This window comes from Lutra lutra, chromosome 5 (assembly GCF_902655055.1).
Source record: "Lutra lutra chromosome 5, mLutLut1.2, whole genome shotgun sequence".
Taxonomy (NCBI): domain Eukaryota; kingdom Metazoa; phylum Chordata; class Mammalia; order Carnivora; family Mustelidae; genus Lutra; species Lutra lutra.
In genome coordinates, this window is record NC_062282.1 from 99,908,986 (window position 1) to 99,927,439 (window position 18,454).

An 18,454-nucleotide genomic window follows, 5' to 3' on the forward strand; every position below is an offset into this window, starting at 1 on the left:
TTTTCTAGCCTGAGAAATGCCATTTGTAAATGAGCCATTTGCACAAACATTATTCTTTTTTTTTTTTTTTAAGGTTTCATTTATTTATTTGACAGAGAGAGAGAGCACAAGTACGCAGAGAGGCAGGCAGAGAGAGAGGGAAGCAGGCTCCCCTCTGAGCAGAGGGCCTGATGCGGGGCTCGATCCCAGGACCCTGAGATCATGACCTGAGCCGAAGGCAGAGGCTTAACCCACTGAGCCACCCAGGTGTCCCTGCACAAACATTATTCTTGAGTCTCATCTACATCACTGCAAAAATGCCTGTAGATGCCTTGCTTCTCTGCTCTCAGCCAAGGTTTCTGACCTTGGCACAACTGACATCTTGGACCAGGTACTTCCTAGTCATGCGGGAGCCCTGTGTACCATGAGATGTTCAGCAGGATTTCTGGCCTCTACTAACGAGATGTTAATTCATTCATAGTGAAAAAATGACTTTAATAAACTAATTTTCAGGCCTGTGAATACACAAAAAATCTACAACAACAAAAATCCCACACACATATCTGATATCCATGGCCAGCTAGAAGTGTGAAAACACGATGCAAAGTTTGGTGCCAAGGCAACACGGTCCCACGAGGAGGAGAGTCAGGTATTGTACTGCTGCTCAGCGGCAGTTTTCATGCTCCGCACTCTGGCAAAAACTGGGGTAGGGATGGATGGGGAGGAAACAGAAGGCCAAGTAATAATGTGATCCTTTATGCCGTGATGGTCAGTAATCTACGGAGCAAATGGGGCCTTCTGATCCATCTTGAACCTTCCTCTTGACAAAATAAGGAAGCGGTGGAAAAAGCCCTGTCCCTGATAAGCCAAAGTATCATAACTGATTTTGAGTCTTGACCTTCTGCCTGAGTAAGACTCAGCTCTGCTCAGCAACAAGGCCCTGCGCCGATGTGCATGGCAGGTATGGCCAGCGGTCAGCATACCAGGTGAGGAGTGGGGCTGGCCTTGCCTCAGCCACTTAAGCTTGTTTCCACATTCAAGAAAGGGGTTACTCTACCTCCCGCACAGGGCTGCTTGAGGTGTTGGCATACACTTCGTCCTCAATTCATGTTAACGGTTGTGGTGGTAGTTGTAAATGCCAAAGTCTGATAGAGAAGAAAGGTTAAAAAGTGTTGCTCAAAATCAGACTAATCATATTAATTGTGTGACTTCCTCTCTTCCTCCCTTCCCTAAAAGACAAAGAACACAACAAAAGAATCCCAGGACATTTATTTCCACAAGTTCTTGATAACAGCACAACCTTGTACAACAGTGCTTAAAGGCAAAATTACACAGCAAACAGGAGCTGCCCCTGAACACTTTCACAGAGAAACTTCAGGAAGGAATTTCCACCTCCTGACAGTTGCACAATTATGCATGTCTCCTAAGTACTACAAGCCCCATCCTGCCTCTCGTTTTCTCCTACTTCTGCAATTGAAATGTGTATTGACAAGTTGTACGTGTGTGCACATGTGGGTGGACACAAAGAGCTCACTTTACCTCCTTGAGGAAGGAGCTCAGAATGCTTTGGAAAGAAGTTACCCCAACATGTTGGAGAAGCCAAGCCAAGGAGGCTTTGGAGCTAGAGCTAGCGTTCTCCTCAGAAGTCCTTCCACTCTAAAAATATCACCGTGGGTGCCTGAAATTTGAAAGCCAGTGGGCTCATGGTGGTGTTCACTCCTGTCCTCAATTTCCCCCAAGTTCAGGTCTGCAGAGAAGAGACACAGGGGAAGGAGAAGGTGAGATGTGTGGGCATCCCACACCCAGCTCAGGCTGGGAGGCCATGGAGGGGGATGAGGCTTAGGACATGTACTCTGCCACTGGCGAGACACCATTCAAAAGCCTGTGCTCAACGCCATGCTGTTCAACCAGTCTCTCCCTCTACCACCGCTATGGATCAAGAGTTTTCACTGTTCAACACTGATCCTGGACCCCAGAACTGCCCCGCCCCCATAGGTCTCAGGTGCACCTTGTTTAAGGTGTGTAGCTGGGGCTTCAGTCTGACTGCTTGCCACTCAGAGCTCTGCAGCCCTCCACGGCATGTGATGGGAAGTCAGTGCCTTCATACATTGACAACTGTGGCTCTGATACCGCAAACGGCCTGCTTTAGGCAAAGGAGGGGTGGATGGAGGAGGCTGAGGCTGCCCTCAAGTCACCGTGAGTCCTGGGACGGGGCTAGTGAAGTTCTTGTGCTGGGGCCTGGAGCGCTGGGGGCCTGTTAGGCAGATGCCTTTGCTGCTCTCCGGGCCTCATACTCCTGCTTTGCCCTCTCCCTCTGCTCCTCTTCCCTCTGAATCAAGTGTACCCGCTCCAGATGCCACTGCTGCAGCTTCTGCTCGTAGGCTGCGATGTCCTCAGCTTCACAGGTGGGGAGCTGTTCCTTGACGAGCTGGGTGGTCAGAGCCAAAAGGCTTTCTGACTCAACTCGGCCCAGGGCCTCAAGCTTAGAGTGCAAGTCCTGTTGGAAATCAAGGAAAAAAAAGATGGGGGTGGGGAGGAGGATGGAAGGAGGATGCAGATGGGAGAAGGCAAAGCAGAAAGGAGATTAAGTCATTGCAAAATCTCCACACATTCTGCTTACAGGAAAAGGCATTTTATTGGGAACCTGTCACGCTGCCTTTCATCCAGATGCTGTGAGTGCTTGCCCCCTTCTTTTTTTTTTAGTCCAGCACTTTTGCTAAGATGCACATGTGATTTCTCTCCTTTCACTCACGACCAGTAAATGGGACTCCATATGCTGTGATTTTCTACGTAATTTCTTGTTTTAATCCACAAAGACAGCACAAGCCTAACAAATCTACCTTTCCGCTTGGACTTGCACCAAACCAAGCACCAAACTCCCAGAGCAAAGCACTCTAAGATGCACACAAAATGGCAGAAGCAGCTGATAACTGGGCACAAGCCTGTCCACATCTTTTCTTTCAGAATGATGGAAATAAATGTTTGCTTAACCAGGGTTCCTTTCAACAGATGGAAATCATTTCAAGAACTTTCTACTAATGGCATGCTAAACGGCTCCCATGAGTGCTCGCACTATTATAAGCTTCCACCTGCTGTGCTCCCTCGCAGGTCAGCCTTTACAAACTGCTCATAGCTCCATCTGAAATGGCATCTTGGTTTGGGCGGTATTGTATTTCTGGAGGAGTCAAGTACTAAAAACACTAATCTCCTTAAGTGCTTCAAGATGTAGACCATCAAAAGAGAGCCACTCATGGCTCAACTGTAGCTTATGCCACGAATCCCCATTTCCAACAAGCACAATTCACTGGCATAGGTGATGAGGCTTGCTCCAATACGGGACTGGAAGGTGGGCAGGATCCATACGTCAAGGAGTGGCTAGAGGCCTACTGTGCTGGGTCAGTCCTGTAAAAATGGACCCCACACAAATTACCCGAAACTAATAAAAGGCAACAGGAAGAAAAAGAAATGTACAATGAAAATTATTTCTTTTCGAGATCACTTTCTGTGCGGTTTGGAGGCAAGGAGACAGTTTGGGACAAGAGAAGAAGGACTCAAATCTGAGTTAGCAAACTTTGGTTCAAATCCCAGATCAGTCACTTACGGGAGAGCGCATCTCAGCCTGGAGTCATGTAACACAGGAAAAGCAGCATCCGCCATGCAGAGCTGCAGTGAAGATGGGTGAAACGCACTGATGCCTGTGACACAGCCAGCAGCCAATAAATGTTTGTCTCCTCTTTTCGATTTTCAAAAAAATGCATGTGTAGAAGAATGAGGACTGAGAATTTAATGCAGCACAGATTTCTATTCTTTGAGATTAAATATATAAGAAACAAGCGGAAGAGGCAGTCATTTTTAGGTGTGTTATAGCAGCATTTTTTGTTTGTTTTTTAGACTTTCTTAATCTGCAAAGTTAAGAGGAACAGGTAGGTATGTAAGTTCTTTACCGCCAGTTCTGTGTACCTAATATCGATCAACCTTTCTCAGTTTTCAAATTCTGAAAGAGGGACCTTGAACAATGACTTTATAGAATTAGTGGGAGGAACAGCAGCTGCAAGTAGAGAAGAGTCCTTGTAACACTGGGACAGAGATATCCCATGTTCAGCATTACTGAACATGTCATCAATAGGCAAAATGACACCTCTCTGCCCCAAAATGACACATGAATTCAGCTGGCATGGATAGGAAGGTTTTCTGCTTCATATAAAGAATTCTTCAGGCAGCACATTTTTCTCTCTGCCCTTTGTAGACAAGAAACAAAGCAAGGAAGAGGCCAGGGGGTTAACCTGTAACACGGCTCTTCTTCCCTGATGCTGATAACAGAGTATTCTGGGCCATGCAGTTGAAAGCTACCAAAGACAGCTTGAGTGCTCAAGACTACTTGGAAAAGAAACAGTGGAAACTTGTTTCCATCTTCCATGCAGTCCAAAAATGTATTCGGAGGGCCCGAGGGCACAACACAAAACCAAACAACAGAAGATGCCTGTAGCTGATCTCCATCATACTTGAATGTGGCTTTCTAATTCCCACTTGGGGTTTTGGGTTACATGAGTGCAATACAGAGAAATGACCAGATCCTTTCCACCTGGGGTTGGAGTCAGGCGACTGCTCTGAGTTGGCAAGCTAGTACCCTCCCATCAGACACATCAGGGATGAGTGTGTAATGACACACTGCTACAGTGAACAAAACTGGGACTGATTAGCTCATGCACAAAAAGGAGTATAAAAATTCCATTTGTTTAAGACTGCTTCCTGTTTGAAGCCTCATTGGTGATGTCAGTTTTTCATGCCTGTGTGTGTGACAGTGAGGCACGAAAGGCCTGTCTGACACCACAGCAAAGAAGCACAGTGGAGAGGGGCTCAGTTCTGCTACGACGCACCTTAAATCGTTCCAGATACCAGGGAAGCTTGGACTGTTCGGTCTCCTCCACGTCCAGCTGCTCCACCAGGTCTTCTGAGCCCCAGCTCTCTTCCCCTTCTTGGGGCTGTTCCTCCAAAGCCGCGGGGGCTGGAGCAGTCAGAGCTTTCAGTGTTCTGTCCAGCATAGCCAGCTGTGGGGCAGAAAGAGGGGCCTGAAAACACACCGCGAAGAGAAGCTGGGCCAGGGAAAGGAAGGAACAGCTGGGATCTGCAACTTGTGAACTCTTTCTCTTGTAAAATTATTGGCAAGAGTCGTGGTTATCCAATTTTACGTCAGAAACTCCCCACTGGATTGCAGGGACAACCTAGCACAAAGCGTGTGGTATGAATATGCAAGCTCAGAATCACCTGTGTACAGATCAGCACCGCATCACCTGATTTCACCTTTAGTCAACAGGGGAAGGACCCCCAAATTATGTTTGATGGGGACTCCCAAGTATTCCTCTTCCATGCTTTCTTCCCCAACCGGTTTGGAATTGGGAGAAGGACAGAAAACCCACCACAGAGCACAACCAACAGAGGGTCATTCTGAATGTGCAGGAGAACCTCAGAATCTAGGCAAGCTTCCTTTACAGAAAGATTGGAGCTCAGTTTCAATTCCAGGAGAGAGCGATAGTTTTCCTCTCAGATAGTGAGCTATGGCATCAACATTCATCTTATTCTCTAATACTTTTTGTCAGTAGCACTGAGAATGTGTGTGGATTTTCATTCCTTTTCAACTGGATGAATACACGATTCTACAGAGTGAAGACAGCAGGGGGAAGGGGAAGACCATGCAAACAAATTCACAGGCTGGCTTACAAGGAACAGGAGATGGCTAAAGGACACTGACTCAGAGCTGAGGAACGTACCGCTTCTGCACACAGCTTCCCATCATCTGGGGACGAGGCCACCATCTCCATCACTTGAAGGGCTCGGTCAAGGTAACCAGGTTTCCACAGCAAAGGCATGTTATGGTACACAGCCCGCAGCCCTCGCTGAAGCTCCACCTTCCCTGTGCCCAAAAAGAACAACAAAGAAGCCTCAGCCATGGCTTCCCACTATGTATGAGACTGAGGACTTGAACGCACAAGTGAATATGAACCTGGAAAATCATTTCAAATCTGTACCAAGAGCCTCATCCTGCCCAGTGAGCTGGTGCCATTTCAGATGGATGATGAAGAATATGGTGAAATTCACTGAAGCTGTTTTTTAATACAAAACTGTACGAATATGCTTTTCTTCTTTTCCATTTGGTCTGGTGGAAATTATCATGAGGATGTATGAATCATAGGGCTGAGGGAAATTTAGAGAGGTTGATATCTGTCTCTTTAAGTGGAACTACCCTTAGAATACGAGTCAAACAACTGAATACTATTTTTGTTTCAAGAACAAAATCTTCCTCTGAAAAAGAAATCCCACAATTCTCCTACAGTGGAAATCTTGTCAACATATGACAACTTTCCCTGCCAGCAAATGTTTGATATTTTTCAAAATGCTCCAAAACACCCCCATCGACTGTCCTTATGAAAAAAAAATCTGATTTTATTCTTCTTTCCTTTATTTGGGCGTTATCGTCCTTTTCAGATCTTCAGATATGAATGTTATTCTTTGTACCTCAAACCATCACAACTGGAGCTCAAGATGTGGACACTAGACGGCAGGGTCCTCGGCTGGGCCAAGGGATTGTCTCTGTGCGCCTGCAGAACAGAAGCCCTCTCTGCACTAACGGCCAAAGTCACCTTGAGCTGCCAGGTCTTAAAGCCACCTTCACTTATCTTTCCTGGGAAGGAGGATTTGGGAAGGCTGTGGTAGGACATAAATAGACAAAGCTTATCAGGTGACAGCTAATTTTAGATTTTTAAGACACTGCAGTCCCACTCTGGGAAGCTGCTGCCATGGGGCTGAGTGGGGCTGCATGCACAGCACATGACACAGAGATTGATCTGATGGCCTCCCATCCCAAAGCACCAGGGCCTCCTGCACAGAAACAGCAGCTACAATGTACTTTTTCTTGACCCTTACAACTCCCTCAATAATTCACACAGTCCTGAATACTCACTGAAGGCAAAGGTAAGACACGTGTAAGTCAAAAGCAAGAAAGTAGATGGCATATTAGGAGAAAACAATTTTTAAAAGGAGTGGTCAAGGGGCACCTGGGTGGCTCAGATGGTTAAGCATCTGCCTTCTGATAGGGTCATAACCCCGGGGTCCTTGGATTCGGCCCCGAACGGGGCTCCCTGCTCAGTGGGGAGCCTGCTTCTCCCTCTCCCTCTGCTGCTCTCCCTGCTTATGCTCTCTCACTCTGTCAAATAAATAAATAAAATCTTAAAAAAAAAAGAAAGAAAAAGAGTGGTCAATTCTTTTGCTAGTCTGATAGCCAGCTGATGAACTCTAAAATTCCTCTCCCTCTGTCAGTCTACAACAGAATCAGCATCCAAGAAGGCCACACCACATTTGTTAGTGAGGATCAATTTCAAAACTGCTGAAACTTTGATGATTTTCATAAAACGAAGGTAAGTCAAAGCAGTGTATGGTTAAGAGAAGGTGCCTTCTGAAATGCCTGCCTACTTGAGAGAGAAAATGGAAGAATAATGAAATAATATGCATTTAATAGACCTCTGTAAATCAGGGCACATTTTATGCACACTTAGGTTGGATGCTATTTGCCCCACTTCCACACAAACCCAAGTTCCGAGGCTTCATCCTCCTGACATGACTTTCAATGCCATCAGGGCATCAAAGTAAAGCAACCATCTCCCAGCATGGAACAGTCACATTGTATCAAGAGTCTCTCTGCTTTCCCAAAGTGCTATTTAGATGCACTCTCTGAGTATCCCTTCCTTCACCTGAAAACAATACCGAGGATATGAGTTCAACCCTAACTCTTAATATCTTACCTCCTGGACTTTAGGTCTAAAAGAGACACAAAGATCTTTGTTAGTACTGGGAAAATTTTTATTGGCTGGTTATCCCAAAAGAGGGCCAGAACTTTCCTTTCTTTATCCCCTCCTCACACTGATTACCACAAAATATAACTCAAAGCCACCAGAACTAGTTTTCACCTTGCAGCGGTAACAGATTTTTAGCACCCTCTTTACTGTCTCTTAAGGTTTTGTCCCATAGCTGTTAAGGCTATCAAGGTCTATTTTTATGTCTAAAAATGAAAGCTGTATTGGAATTTCACTGGTACACTGAAATCAAATAAAAAAATCATTACAATGTAGAAAAATGCATCAGTTCTATCCAAAAGGACAATATTTGTAAGGATCACTTAGCTTACCAAGAAGTGCATAGCCATACAACTGGGAACTCAACCCCACCGAGTTCTTTTGCTTTAAGCCTGGGAGTAATAGGGATGCACCAAAGTTCCTCTCCTCTTCCCACTGCAACAGAATAAAAGAGATCATGGTCCAGCCAAACAAAGAATACTTTATGCAAATATTTGATTTTTAATGATTTTTAATAGGTGGAAAACAAGTTGTAGCACTAAATTTAAAAAAAAAAGGCAAAATAACAAAGCTATAGGTACATTATAATCTTAATTTTATAAAGAAAAGATAGTTATATCTAATGACTAATACAGGAAAGAAATACCTTCTGTTAATGGATTTCTGGAAATTATGAGCCATTTTGGTTTTTTTCTTTATACTTTTCATTATTTTCCACATTTCTGGCAATGAATAAGGGTTCCTTTTGCAATCAGAAAAGCAAAACAAAACAAAAATAAAGAGCACACTCTGGATCAACACTGCCTTGAGACAATCAATAAAGATCACAGATGCTGTCAGCCCAATATTCACTCACATTGCTACGACATGCTGGGGCAAGCTTTTGAATTTTAAACAAGTCGGCAATGATAAGACTCCCACTTCACAGTGTAAAAATAAATACAACTATTAGGTTGCTTTTAGATAAATCTGTGCCTCTTAAAAATAAATTGGACAATCAGAAACACTTAGTGATCATTTCTTTCAACCCAGGCTGCCAAAATTACACTTCAGGAAAACTGGCGTCAGATTCTGAGAGTCGGGAAAAAAGGGGCAAAAAATGCAAGCATTGCTAAGCCTGCTGTAGAGTAGTAATAGCAGGGATGGGAGCTTGCTATAAACGCTGGTCTCAAAGGTCAGCCTTGGCAACGCCCCAGACAATGAGAGCTGTGATCTTCTTGGTGCTGTATAAGTACATATCGGTCAGAACCCTTGCTTGGGCTTAAAAATAAAGAACACAAAGATCAGGATGCCCTGCACTGGTGTCTGCAGTCAGAGGTCGGGGAGGAAGCAGAGAATGAATGAGGCATACAGGCTGCAATTGTAGCCAGGTGTAAGGGAGGCACCCCAGGTGTTAATGGGCACCCAAACCTCTCTACTGGCAGTGGCCTTTGTGTGGTACAAGAGTAATTTCTTAGGGTTTTCTAAACCTTTGAAAAAAGCAAAGATCTTGGGAGAAAAACAAAGCCTCCCCAGGCACTTGTGTAGTACAGTAAGTGAAAGAGCTGGTAATAGAGGACAGGGCATTTCACTTTCAAAAGCAAATTGCCCTAAGGTTTGATTTCCCCCCCACATAAACTGCATGAGAAGGGACCCGGTGAATAATAAATAAGGAGCCTTAAACTTTTTTCTTTTCTTTAGGGAAAAACATGACCTATAGGATCAAAATGCAATAGGGCAAAGAGCCAAAGGGTGGTGTCCTTGCTACTCTAGGAACTGAACTGGTGTAGTGATGGTTGGCTGGCACAGAGATACTTCTGAAAAGACTTTTAAAAAGATGAATGACAACAAACAAATGAATGTCTTACAGATTTTTTTGAGAATTCTCTGAGAATAATACAAATACCGCTGCTTATATGAAAAGCTATTTGTGTGTTAACGTAAGAGATCAGGTCTCTCCCAAACCTGTAGCTTCTATTGTACATACTATTATGAACAAAATCAGGTACTACTGCTCCAGGGTCAAGGTTCTGTCCATTTGTGCCTGTGCCTTTCCCATTAATACAAAGCAAACCTCACTCTCCCACTCCTTTCTCCACTCCCCTTCACTGCTAGATAACCCAAAGCACTCCTCTACACCAGCTATCTCCTCCTCTCTACATCTTTAAATCACCCCACAATCCATTCCTATTTCCTTTCATCCTCTATTATTCTATGGAAACACAGGTTACAATTTAGTGCCTTCAGGCCACTAAATTCAATGAACTTTTTGAAAGTCCTCATCTTACCTACCCTTTCAGAAGCATTCTAAACTGTAAACCACTTCCCTTCTGTGGTTTTGGGGACCCAAAGCGTTCCTGATTTCCCTTTTTGCTCTGTGGCTCATCTGCAGAAATTTACATCTAGATGTATTATAAACTACATCTCCAGTCCAGATTTTTCCAGGAAGATCCCAATTTCTCTCATAAAAATCTCTGAGTTGTCTGAAAGGCATCTCAAAATGCAACATGTTCAAAGCCAAATTAATGATTTCCTCATAAAACCCAGTCTTTTTCCAGAGTTCCCTTTGCAAGCACACAGCAACCTTTCCATCCAGATACAAGAGTCAAAAACTGAGGAGGTTAAGATTTCACCTGTATGTCCCTGCCTCCACATACAGTTCCCCATCATGTTATCTGCCTCCGAAGCATGTTCACTGGCTACTGCTAACTCCACAGACATTCTGGTCCCCAGGTTTCATTACCTCTTGCTCAGACAACCATGCAGTCTCCCAAGTGCTCTGACCATAAGCCACCATGGCCCCAATTCAATCTCCTACCCACATTACAGCCAGATGCATCTTTTCAAAACACAAACCAGACCATATTACCCCTTCTACTTAAAAGTTCTCAATGGTTTCTCACTATTTTTAGGATATACAAATACAGCTTAGCATGACCTACATTCTCTAACTCACTTCACCCTTTGCCCTTCCAACCACTCTCTCTGCTGCATCTACACTGTCTTCCCATCTTCTTCCAGGCCCTTTCTGCTCACCATAATTTTTGCCACTGGGCTTTTGCATGTGTTAGTTTCTCTTTTTGGATTGTTCTTCCTCTCTTCAGCCAGTTAATTCCTATTCATCTTTCAAATACTAACACAAGAAATATTTCCTTAAGTAAGGCATTCCTAACCTAAGTTTAGAATACAAACAGACAAGAACTCCCAAAATATATGCTTGTTATATGAGAGGTCTTTGTAGTGCTCATTATAGTTACAGTTTTATATTCATGTATTTGTTTTGTTTTGCTTTGAATGCCTGTATTGTTCTTTGGCTGGGAGCAGGGAGTGTTGGTTTACTATTGTATAACCAGTACTTGGCAATGTATGGAAGGCAGTCACTGCCCAACAAAAATTTAATGAACTAATGCATGTGAGGTATGCCACAGGCTATGACCCTCATCTTAGGAAAGCAACACACACTATAACTTCTTCTGAATATGAGCTGGATTAGATGTCCTTTTCAGTTTCTACCCGAACTAGTATATTTTGATGCTGCATCTGAAGTTGAGGGTAGACTGCAGGCTCAGGCTGCCTGGCGTCCCCAGGTGGCTTGTCACCTAAGAGCCGCTATTATATAACATCTCTGTGCTCTAGTCTTCTCATCCGCATAGAATTACGAGGATTAAATGCATTAATAAATTAAGACACTAAGAACGTAGCCTGGTGTAAAGCAGGTACTATTTAAATATGAGTTATTGCTGTTATTACTGTTGGTATTCTTAGGGTAACAGTAAACAATGATTAAATAGCTGAACCCAAAGAGAGAAAACCAAAACTTGGTATTCTGGACTGACCAGAGCAGCCTCAGGAAAATACTGATGCCAGCTGAACAATCGGCATCGACTGCCTGAGGTCGTGGCCAGTTAGATGCCTCACTGCTTCTTTGATACTCAAGGCCAACATCATGGACGGTCAGTTGCCCGTTTCTGAACACCTGAGGGGCATTCAGCCTAGTTCAAGTTTCAAAATGTGTATAAGGACTTTCACTTGAGATTCTTTCAAGTGGAGGAACTTCCATTCAGCTCCACTCTGTCAGAAACCAGAAACTAAAATGTACAGAAGGAGCGCTCATTCCTGGCTGTTCGGGGGCCACAGAGTTGCATGTCAGATTCTGAGGGCAGGGGTCTCCTCTCCCCACCTCCTCCTTGCTCAAGAGGCACAGCGGGCTTCTTGGGCTCTGAGTACCTCTGGACAACCCACCACTTACGCTGCAATCTGTCTTCTTGGCCAAGCAATGGTATAAAACATGGAGGGACAGAAGCTGGGTGGAAGGTACTTCAAAGGCTTCTTGCATCATGATCTCAAAAACTACGGTTAAAGCATCTGGCAAAAAGATCAAAGTAAAAATGAGAGGGTATTAGTTTTAGGTAACATCACCAAATCTGTACTTAACTATAAACTTAAAAAAGTGGGGCATGACAGAAAAACAAACAGAATTAAGAAGCAAAAAAAATGTGAGCTCTGATCCCAGATCTTCCACAAACTAGATTTTTCCCAAATATTTAGCTTCTACTATACATACTATTATATACTAAGTCAGGTGCTTTTGTACCAATGTTCTCAAGGACACGGAATAATCTACTTAATTTCTCTTAACTTCTCCCAGTATCATCCTCTTGATGATTAAAAAACAAAAAAACAAAACAAAACAAAACAAAACCATCTGTCCCACCTACTTCAATAGACTATGGCAGAAAGGCACCTGGGTGTCTGAGTCGGTTAAGTGTCTGCCTTTGGCTCAGGTCATAATCTCAGGGTCCTAGGATTGAGCCCCGCATCAGGCTCCCTGCTAAGTGGAGAGCCTGCTTCTCTCTTCCTCTGCTGTTCCCCCTGCTTGTGCTCTCTGTCAAATAAATAAATCTTATAAAAAATAAAATTAAAGAAACAAAACAAAATAAGGGGTGCCTGGGTGGCTCAGGTGGTTAAGCATCTGCCTTCGAGTCAGGTCATGGTCTTAGGGTCCTAGATTCAAGCCCTGCACTGGACTCCCTGCTCAGCAAGGAATCTGCCTCTCCCTCTCCTCCAGCTCATGCTCACTTGCTCACTCTCTCTCTTAAATAAAATCTTTTAAAAAAAGAGTACATACAAAAATGCCTCATAAATTGTGAAGCAAATTTAACACATCATGTCTGCCAGCTAGAAGAACTAAGGCATACAGAAAGGAGGCAAATATATTTTCCAGGTCACCCTGACAAACAGAATAGAAGGTCAGCTGACTGCCCCATTCTGGGTTCTGGAACGTTCTCTGTGTTGGGGAAAATGAAGACAAATGCTAGCAATGATCCTAAATCCCAGATATCATTATGGAGACAGAAAACTGAGAACTATAAAAAGGCTAATTAGGCCCAGTTGAAAAAGACTTGAAAGACTGGAAAGGAAAATGCACATTCATAAATTATAAGCCCCTGAATATAAAATACAATGTAAGATATTTGTTGCCACATGAATGCTGATCATAGCAGATCAGACCTTGAGCAATTTTTATTTTCCCTTAAGATTCCACAACATAGATGGAAGCCAAGAAAATCAAGTTCAGACAATTTCTTTCCCTTAATATTTGTTGTTAAATTAGAGAATGTTAATATTGGTTTAAAATATGGTGCCAGAACAAAAAACAGGCACAACAAATGTTTTTGACTAACTAAGCTGCTGTGTTAACCAATTTTTGCATATAATCATAATTATAAGAGTTAGCACTGACTTGCAGCTGTTCCTAGCCAGCTGGCTTTGTGCATGTTGTCATGGTTTTAAATGAAGCCATAGGCAAGCACTTCTATATTCTTTTTGGAAATGGGGAAACTGAGACACACCAGAAAGTCATATACTAAATCAGCAGCAAATAAGGACCTGAAAGAGATTTAAAACAACAACCCCAAACAAACCAGTATTTTATTTTTTTTATTTTTATTTTTTTTTTAAAGATTTTATTTATTTATTTGACAGAGAGAAATCACAAGTAGGCAGAGAGGCAGGCAGAGAGAGAGGAGGGAGCAGGCTCCCCGCTGAGCAGAAAGCCCGATGTGGGGCCTGAACCCAGGACCTGGGATCATGACCTGAGCCGAAGGCAGGGGCTTAACCCACTGAGCCCCCCAGGCGCCCCACAAACCAGTATTTTAAAAGAACACAATTTAAACCTAAAAATCCAGTTAAAAAAAAATCTGGTTTTTCAATTGTTCATTACAGAATCCAAAATTACACATGAAAAATATATCAACTTACTTTATCTTTTATTTATATTCTGCATTTCATTCAGCTTGGGAAGTGAAATTAGATTACCCTGTACAATCAATTATCTTTTCCTCCATATTCACTTATGTACTTTGATATTTCCTACCCTATTAACAATAAAAAGTATACTTTCTAAATTTTTGCCATAAATGATAATAATCTTCATTAAAACTTTATTTTTAGAAATCCTCAATATTAAATATTTACTCTGCATTTAGGGGAAAAAAAGTCCTTCGACCTTTCTAACATGCCCTTTAAAGAGAGAGGGCCGGGAGAAAACTACTTCGAGTAATTCTCCAATGATACACTATTAAATCTGATGTTCCTGGAGCATAGATTTGGTAACACAGAAAAGCTAATACTCTTTCACTTGAATTCAGGAAATGTAGGTTTAAGACAATAAGAAATAGACAAGAAGGGATAACTGACACTTCAAAAGATAATATACATCACATACTCTTTGGCAGTCAACAACTGCAAGTCTTTTGAGAGAGACGATAAAGCAGATATTCAGAGGAGACAACGGGGAGAGGTGGCCACACTCATGGAAGGAATGCCCTGTCCCTAGCCTAAGTATGGACGCAGTGGGAAAGGCCACTGGTGCTGGTGTGCAGGGACGAGGGGATGGAACCCGATGGCAGGAATCTCAGATGTTATAAATGCATAAATGCCCACCAGTCTATATCCACCTTCCTGAGGTACTGACTACTAACATAGCTCCCCTGTGGGTAACATAGTATTAACATAGCTAATAAAAGAGTTCCATTGTGGCTCCTCAGTACCAAGCCTAAGGATGATATGGGGGAAAGGGAAAGCCAGGTGTGTCTTTACACAATAGCAAGACTCCTCTTTCCCTCCTCACTATCAGCACAGCCCCAAGTAGAAGCATGCTGTCATATGATTCCCTAACCCATGGACACTGGCTGGACATTGGGCCCCCTGACTCCTCTGTACAGTCTACTGCAATCTCCATCTTTCCTTGGACTCCCTTATTGTAGTCGAAGTGAAGAGTCATTTCAAATTAACTGCATAGGCTCAAGAAATTTGAGGGGTAAAGAGACCTCAGAGATTACCCTCCCACTTATTTTATAGATGAGGAAACAAAAGACTGGGGAGGGAAAAGGACTTTTCTTCATAGCAAGGGTACTGCTCTTTCCAGAAAAATCAAGTGATTTTCTAGTCTTATATTTCACACAGAATAACAACTGTGTCTTAAACTAAACAAAGTTAGCAAATGGTATTTTTTTAAAAAGAGTTAAGCTAACAATCGCATTACTACAACCTTAACCAGCCATGGCTGCTCAAGCAGGTTTACTGCTTAACTAAATTCACTGTCCTTTGCACAAGGAGGCAGGAACAAAAAAACTTGAGAAACTGAGTGGAAAAAAACCTGGATACTATTGTCCTATCTGACCAAATGGTATGGTAAATCAACTATGCATCTATTTCTAACAGAAACAGTGATCCAAAGAGATGTCATTATGAAACAAAATAAGCAAAATTGCCCATATTTACTTCCCTTTAGGAGATGAAGCCCCACTATAAAAGGACCCAGGTTTGGTTTCTTACCTTTGTAATTTTCTTTCTTTATGAAATAATCCATCAGTAAATTGAATGTAAAGTTATCTGGAAAAATTCCATACTGGACCTGGAATGGTAATGAAAATAAAAGGAAAATAAGAGAAAAATATCCACTTTCACTCAGTTCATAATATATGCCTATGCATTATACATGACAAAACTTGCCACCATTAGCTTTAAGATATTTGCCTATCATTTTACAGCATCTGTGACAGTGAAATAGAAGATGTGACTCGTGAGGTTTGGTAATTGGAACTTGGTCAGGGTAAGAAAGTTGTGAGTGGGTGTATGACACAAGACAACCGATATGTGAAAAATAAAGCTCAACTGTAGTATCTTATCAAGGCTAAAAAAAAAAACAAAAAAAAAAACCCAAAACCCTGAAAATTAAAAAAAATAATAATAATAAAAAATAAAAACAAAAAATAATAGGCTCCCCCACTCCTGATACTCCACTGATTTAGCAATTCTTTTTATAAGGTAAGTATGTCAATGCAAAAATGGACTCTCATGAGAAAGTACACATTATCACATTATGTTCTGGTCTTTATTTTTTCTCCAACTTTATTGATTATAAATCGACAAACAACGTCATGTAAGTTTAAGGGGTACAACATGATGATTTTATTTTTTTATCTGAGAAAGAGAGATAGTGAGAAAGAGCACGAGCAGGGAGGAGAGGGAAGCACAGTCTCCCTGGGAGCAGGACCTGATGCGGGGCTCGACCCCAGGACCTTGAGATCACGACCTGAGCTGAAGACAGACACTTAACTGACTGAGCCACCCAGGCAACCTGAGTTTGGCTTTTTTTGATTCCACATGTAAGTGAGATCATAGGGTATAGGTATTTTTCTAATTTATGTCACTTAGCATAATGACCTTAAAGTTCACTCATGTTGTCACAAATGACAAGATCTTCATTTAAATGGCTGAATAATATTCCACTGCATACACATATACCACATTTTCTTTATCCATCATCTATCAATGGACACTTGGGTTGCTTCCAGGGTTGGTTATTGTGAATAATTCTGCAGTGAACACAGGGGTGCATATATCTCTTTGATATCCTATTTTCATTTCCTTTGGATATATACCAGAAGTGGGATTTCTGGATCATATGGAAGTTCTTTTTATTTACTGAGGAATCTCCATAGTGTTTTCCATAGTGGCTGCACCAATGTGCATTTCCATCAACACTGCACAAGGCTTTTTTTTTTTTTAAGATTATTTATTTATTTATTTATTTGACAGATAGGCAGAGAGGCAGGCAGAGAGAGAGGGAGAAGCAGGCTCCATGCTGAGCAGAGAGCCCAATGTGGGGCTCGATCCCAGGACCCTGGGATCATGACCTGAGCCAAAGGCAGAGGGTTTAACCCACTGAGCCACCCAGGCGTCCAAGGCTTCTCTTTTTGCCACAATCACACCAGCATTTGTTTTTTCTTGCCCCTTAGACTGGTTTTTAAAGAACTTAGAAATATTCCAACAAAATATTACTGAGTTCCTGTTCATGAGCAGCTAAATATTTGAGAATCCACATTTCCCAAAATGTGGACCCTTTAGCATCTGCCTCAGAATTCTCTAGGAGTGTTTTTAAAAAAGTAGATTTCTGGGGCACCTGGGTGGCTCAGATGTTTAAGCGGTTAACTCTTAGTTTTGGCTGAGGTCAGGATCTCAGGGATGTGAGATTGTGCCCCAAGTTAGGTTCCACGCTCAGTATGGAATCTGCTTGGAATTCTCTCCCTTTCTCTCCCCCTCCTCCTCTGTCCTTCTGTTCGCTCTCTCCCTCTCTCTCTAAAATAAACTCTTTTAAAAAAAGGAAAAAAACGCAGATTGCTAAACCTCAGACTTATAGAATCAGAATCTCTGGGAACAGCACATAAACCTGAAATTTTAGTGACCTTTCTATGTCATTTTCATGCACAATCATGTTTGACTAGTAATGATCTACCCAGACTGTGATTATATTTTTGTTTTAAATTCTTACTTGAGTAGGATTAACTACCATCCCCACCCTGCCCCATTCTTCCTCCACCAGCCACCAGAAACACCTGAGGAATTTTTTCAGTTGATACCCTCGGGGAGAGTCTGACAGCCCTAACACCGCAGTTACGAATCACTGTTGAATTGAGTTCCTATTACATTAGGCGGTATGGGATGCTTTAGATGTGCTGAAATGGAAAAAGGGTTTAGAAGCCATTGTTTTAAAGGTTGTGGCTCATGGGCAGTTTCTGTATTTCTCAAAGCAGTCATCCAAATAGGCACTAATCCCCAGGGGCAGGGCAAAAACAAAATATTTTAGAATGATAAAGCATTAAAGCTGGAAGGAGCCTTAAAAATCAACCATTCAGTGATTCTCAACCCTGGTTGCAAATGAGAATCAGCGGGAGAGCTTTTAAAAAGATATGGTAAGGGATGAAGAAGGCAGAGCACAAAGGATTTTAGGGGCAGTGAAATAACTGTATGATACAATAATATATACATGACATTTCACATTTGTCCAGGCCCGCAGAATGTACACCACCAAGAATGAGCCCTAATGTAAACTATGGATTTGGGTGATGTGACAATATAGCTTCATCAATTGTAACAGATCACTCTGGTTGGGGGGCAGAGTTGATAATGGGGGAGATTGCATATGTGTGGGGCAGGAGCATACAGGAAATTCCTGTATCTTCAGCTCAATTTTGTTGTGAACCTAAAACTGCTCTAAAAAAAAAATAAAGTTTATTTAAAAAATTTTTGTTCTGGGGCACCTGGGTGGCTCAGTTGTTGGGTGTCCGCCTTTGGCTCAGGTC

At 42.4% G+C, this 18,454-nt stretch overlaps 1 protein-coding gene across 2 annotated transcripts in view; it reads right to left on the reverse strand.

The window, feature by feature from the left end:
* Positions 1-1,233: 1,233 nt before the first annotated feature.
* Positions 1,234-18,454, reverse strand: part of MRPS27 (mitochondrial ribosomal protein S27) — an 88,131-nt gene continuing 70,910 nt past the window's right edge. For both annotated transcript variants that reach the window (XM_047731108.1, XM_047731109.1), the window contains 6 exons: positions 15,645-15,723; positions 12,055-12,170; positions 8,159-8,261; positions 5,748-5,890; positions 4,857-5,027; positions 1,234-2,476 (listed from right to left, as the gene is read on the reverse strand). In XM_047731108.1, coding sequence (XP_047587064.1) covers positions 2,237-2,476; positions 4,857-5,027; positions 5,748-5,890; positions 8,159-8,261; positions 12,055-12,170; positions 15,645-15,723 — 852 coding nt within the window. In that variant the 3' untranslated portion in view covers positions 1,234-2,236. The remainder of the gene's footprint in view (positions 2,477-4,856; positions 5,028-5,747; positions 5,891-8,158; positions 8,262-12,054; positions 12,171-15,644; positions 15,724-18,454) is intronic.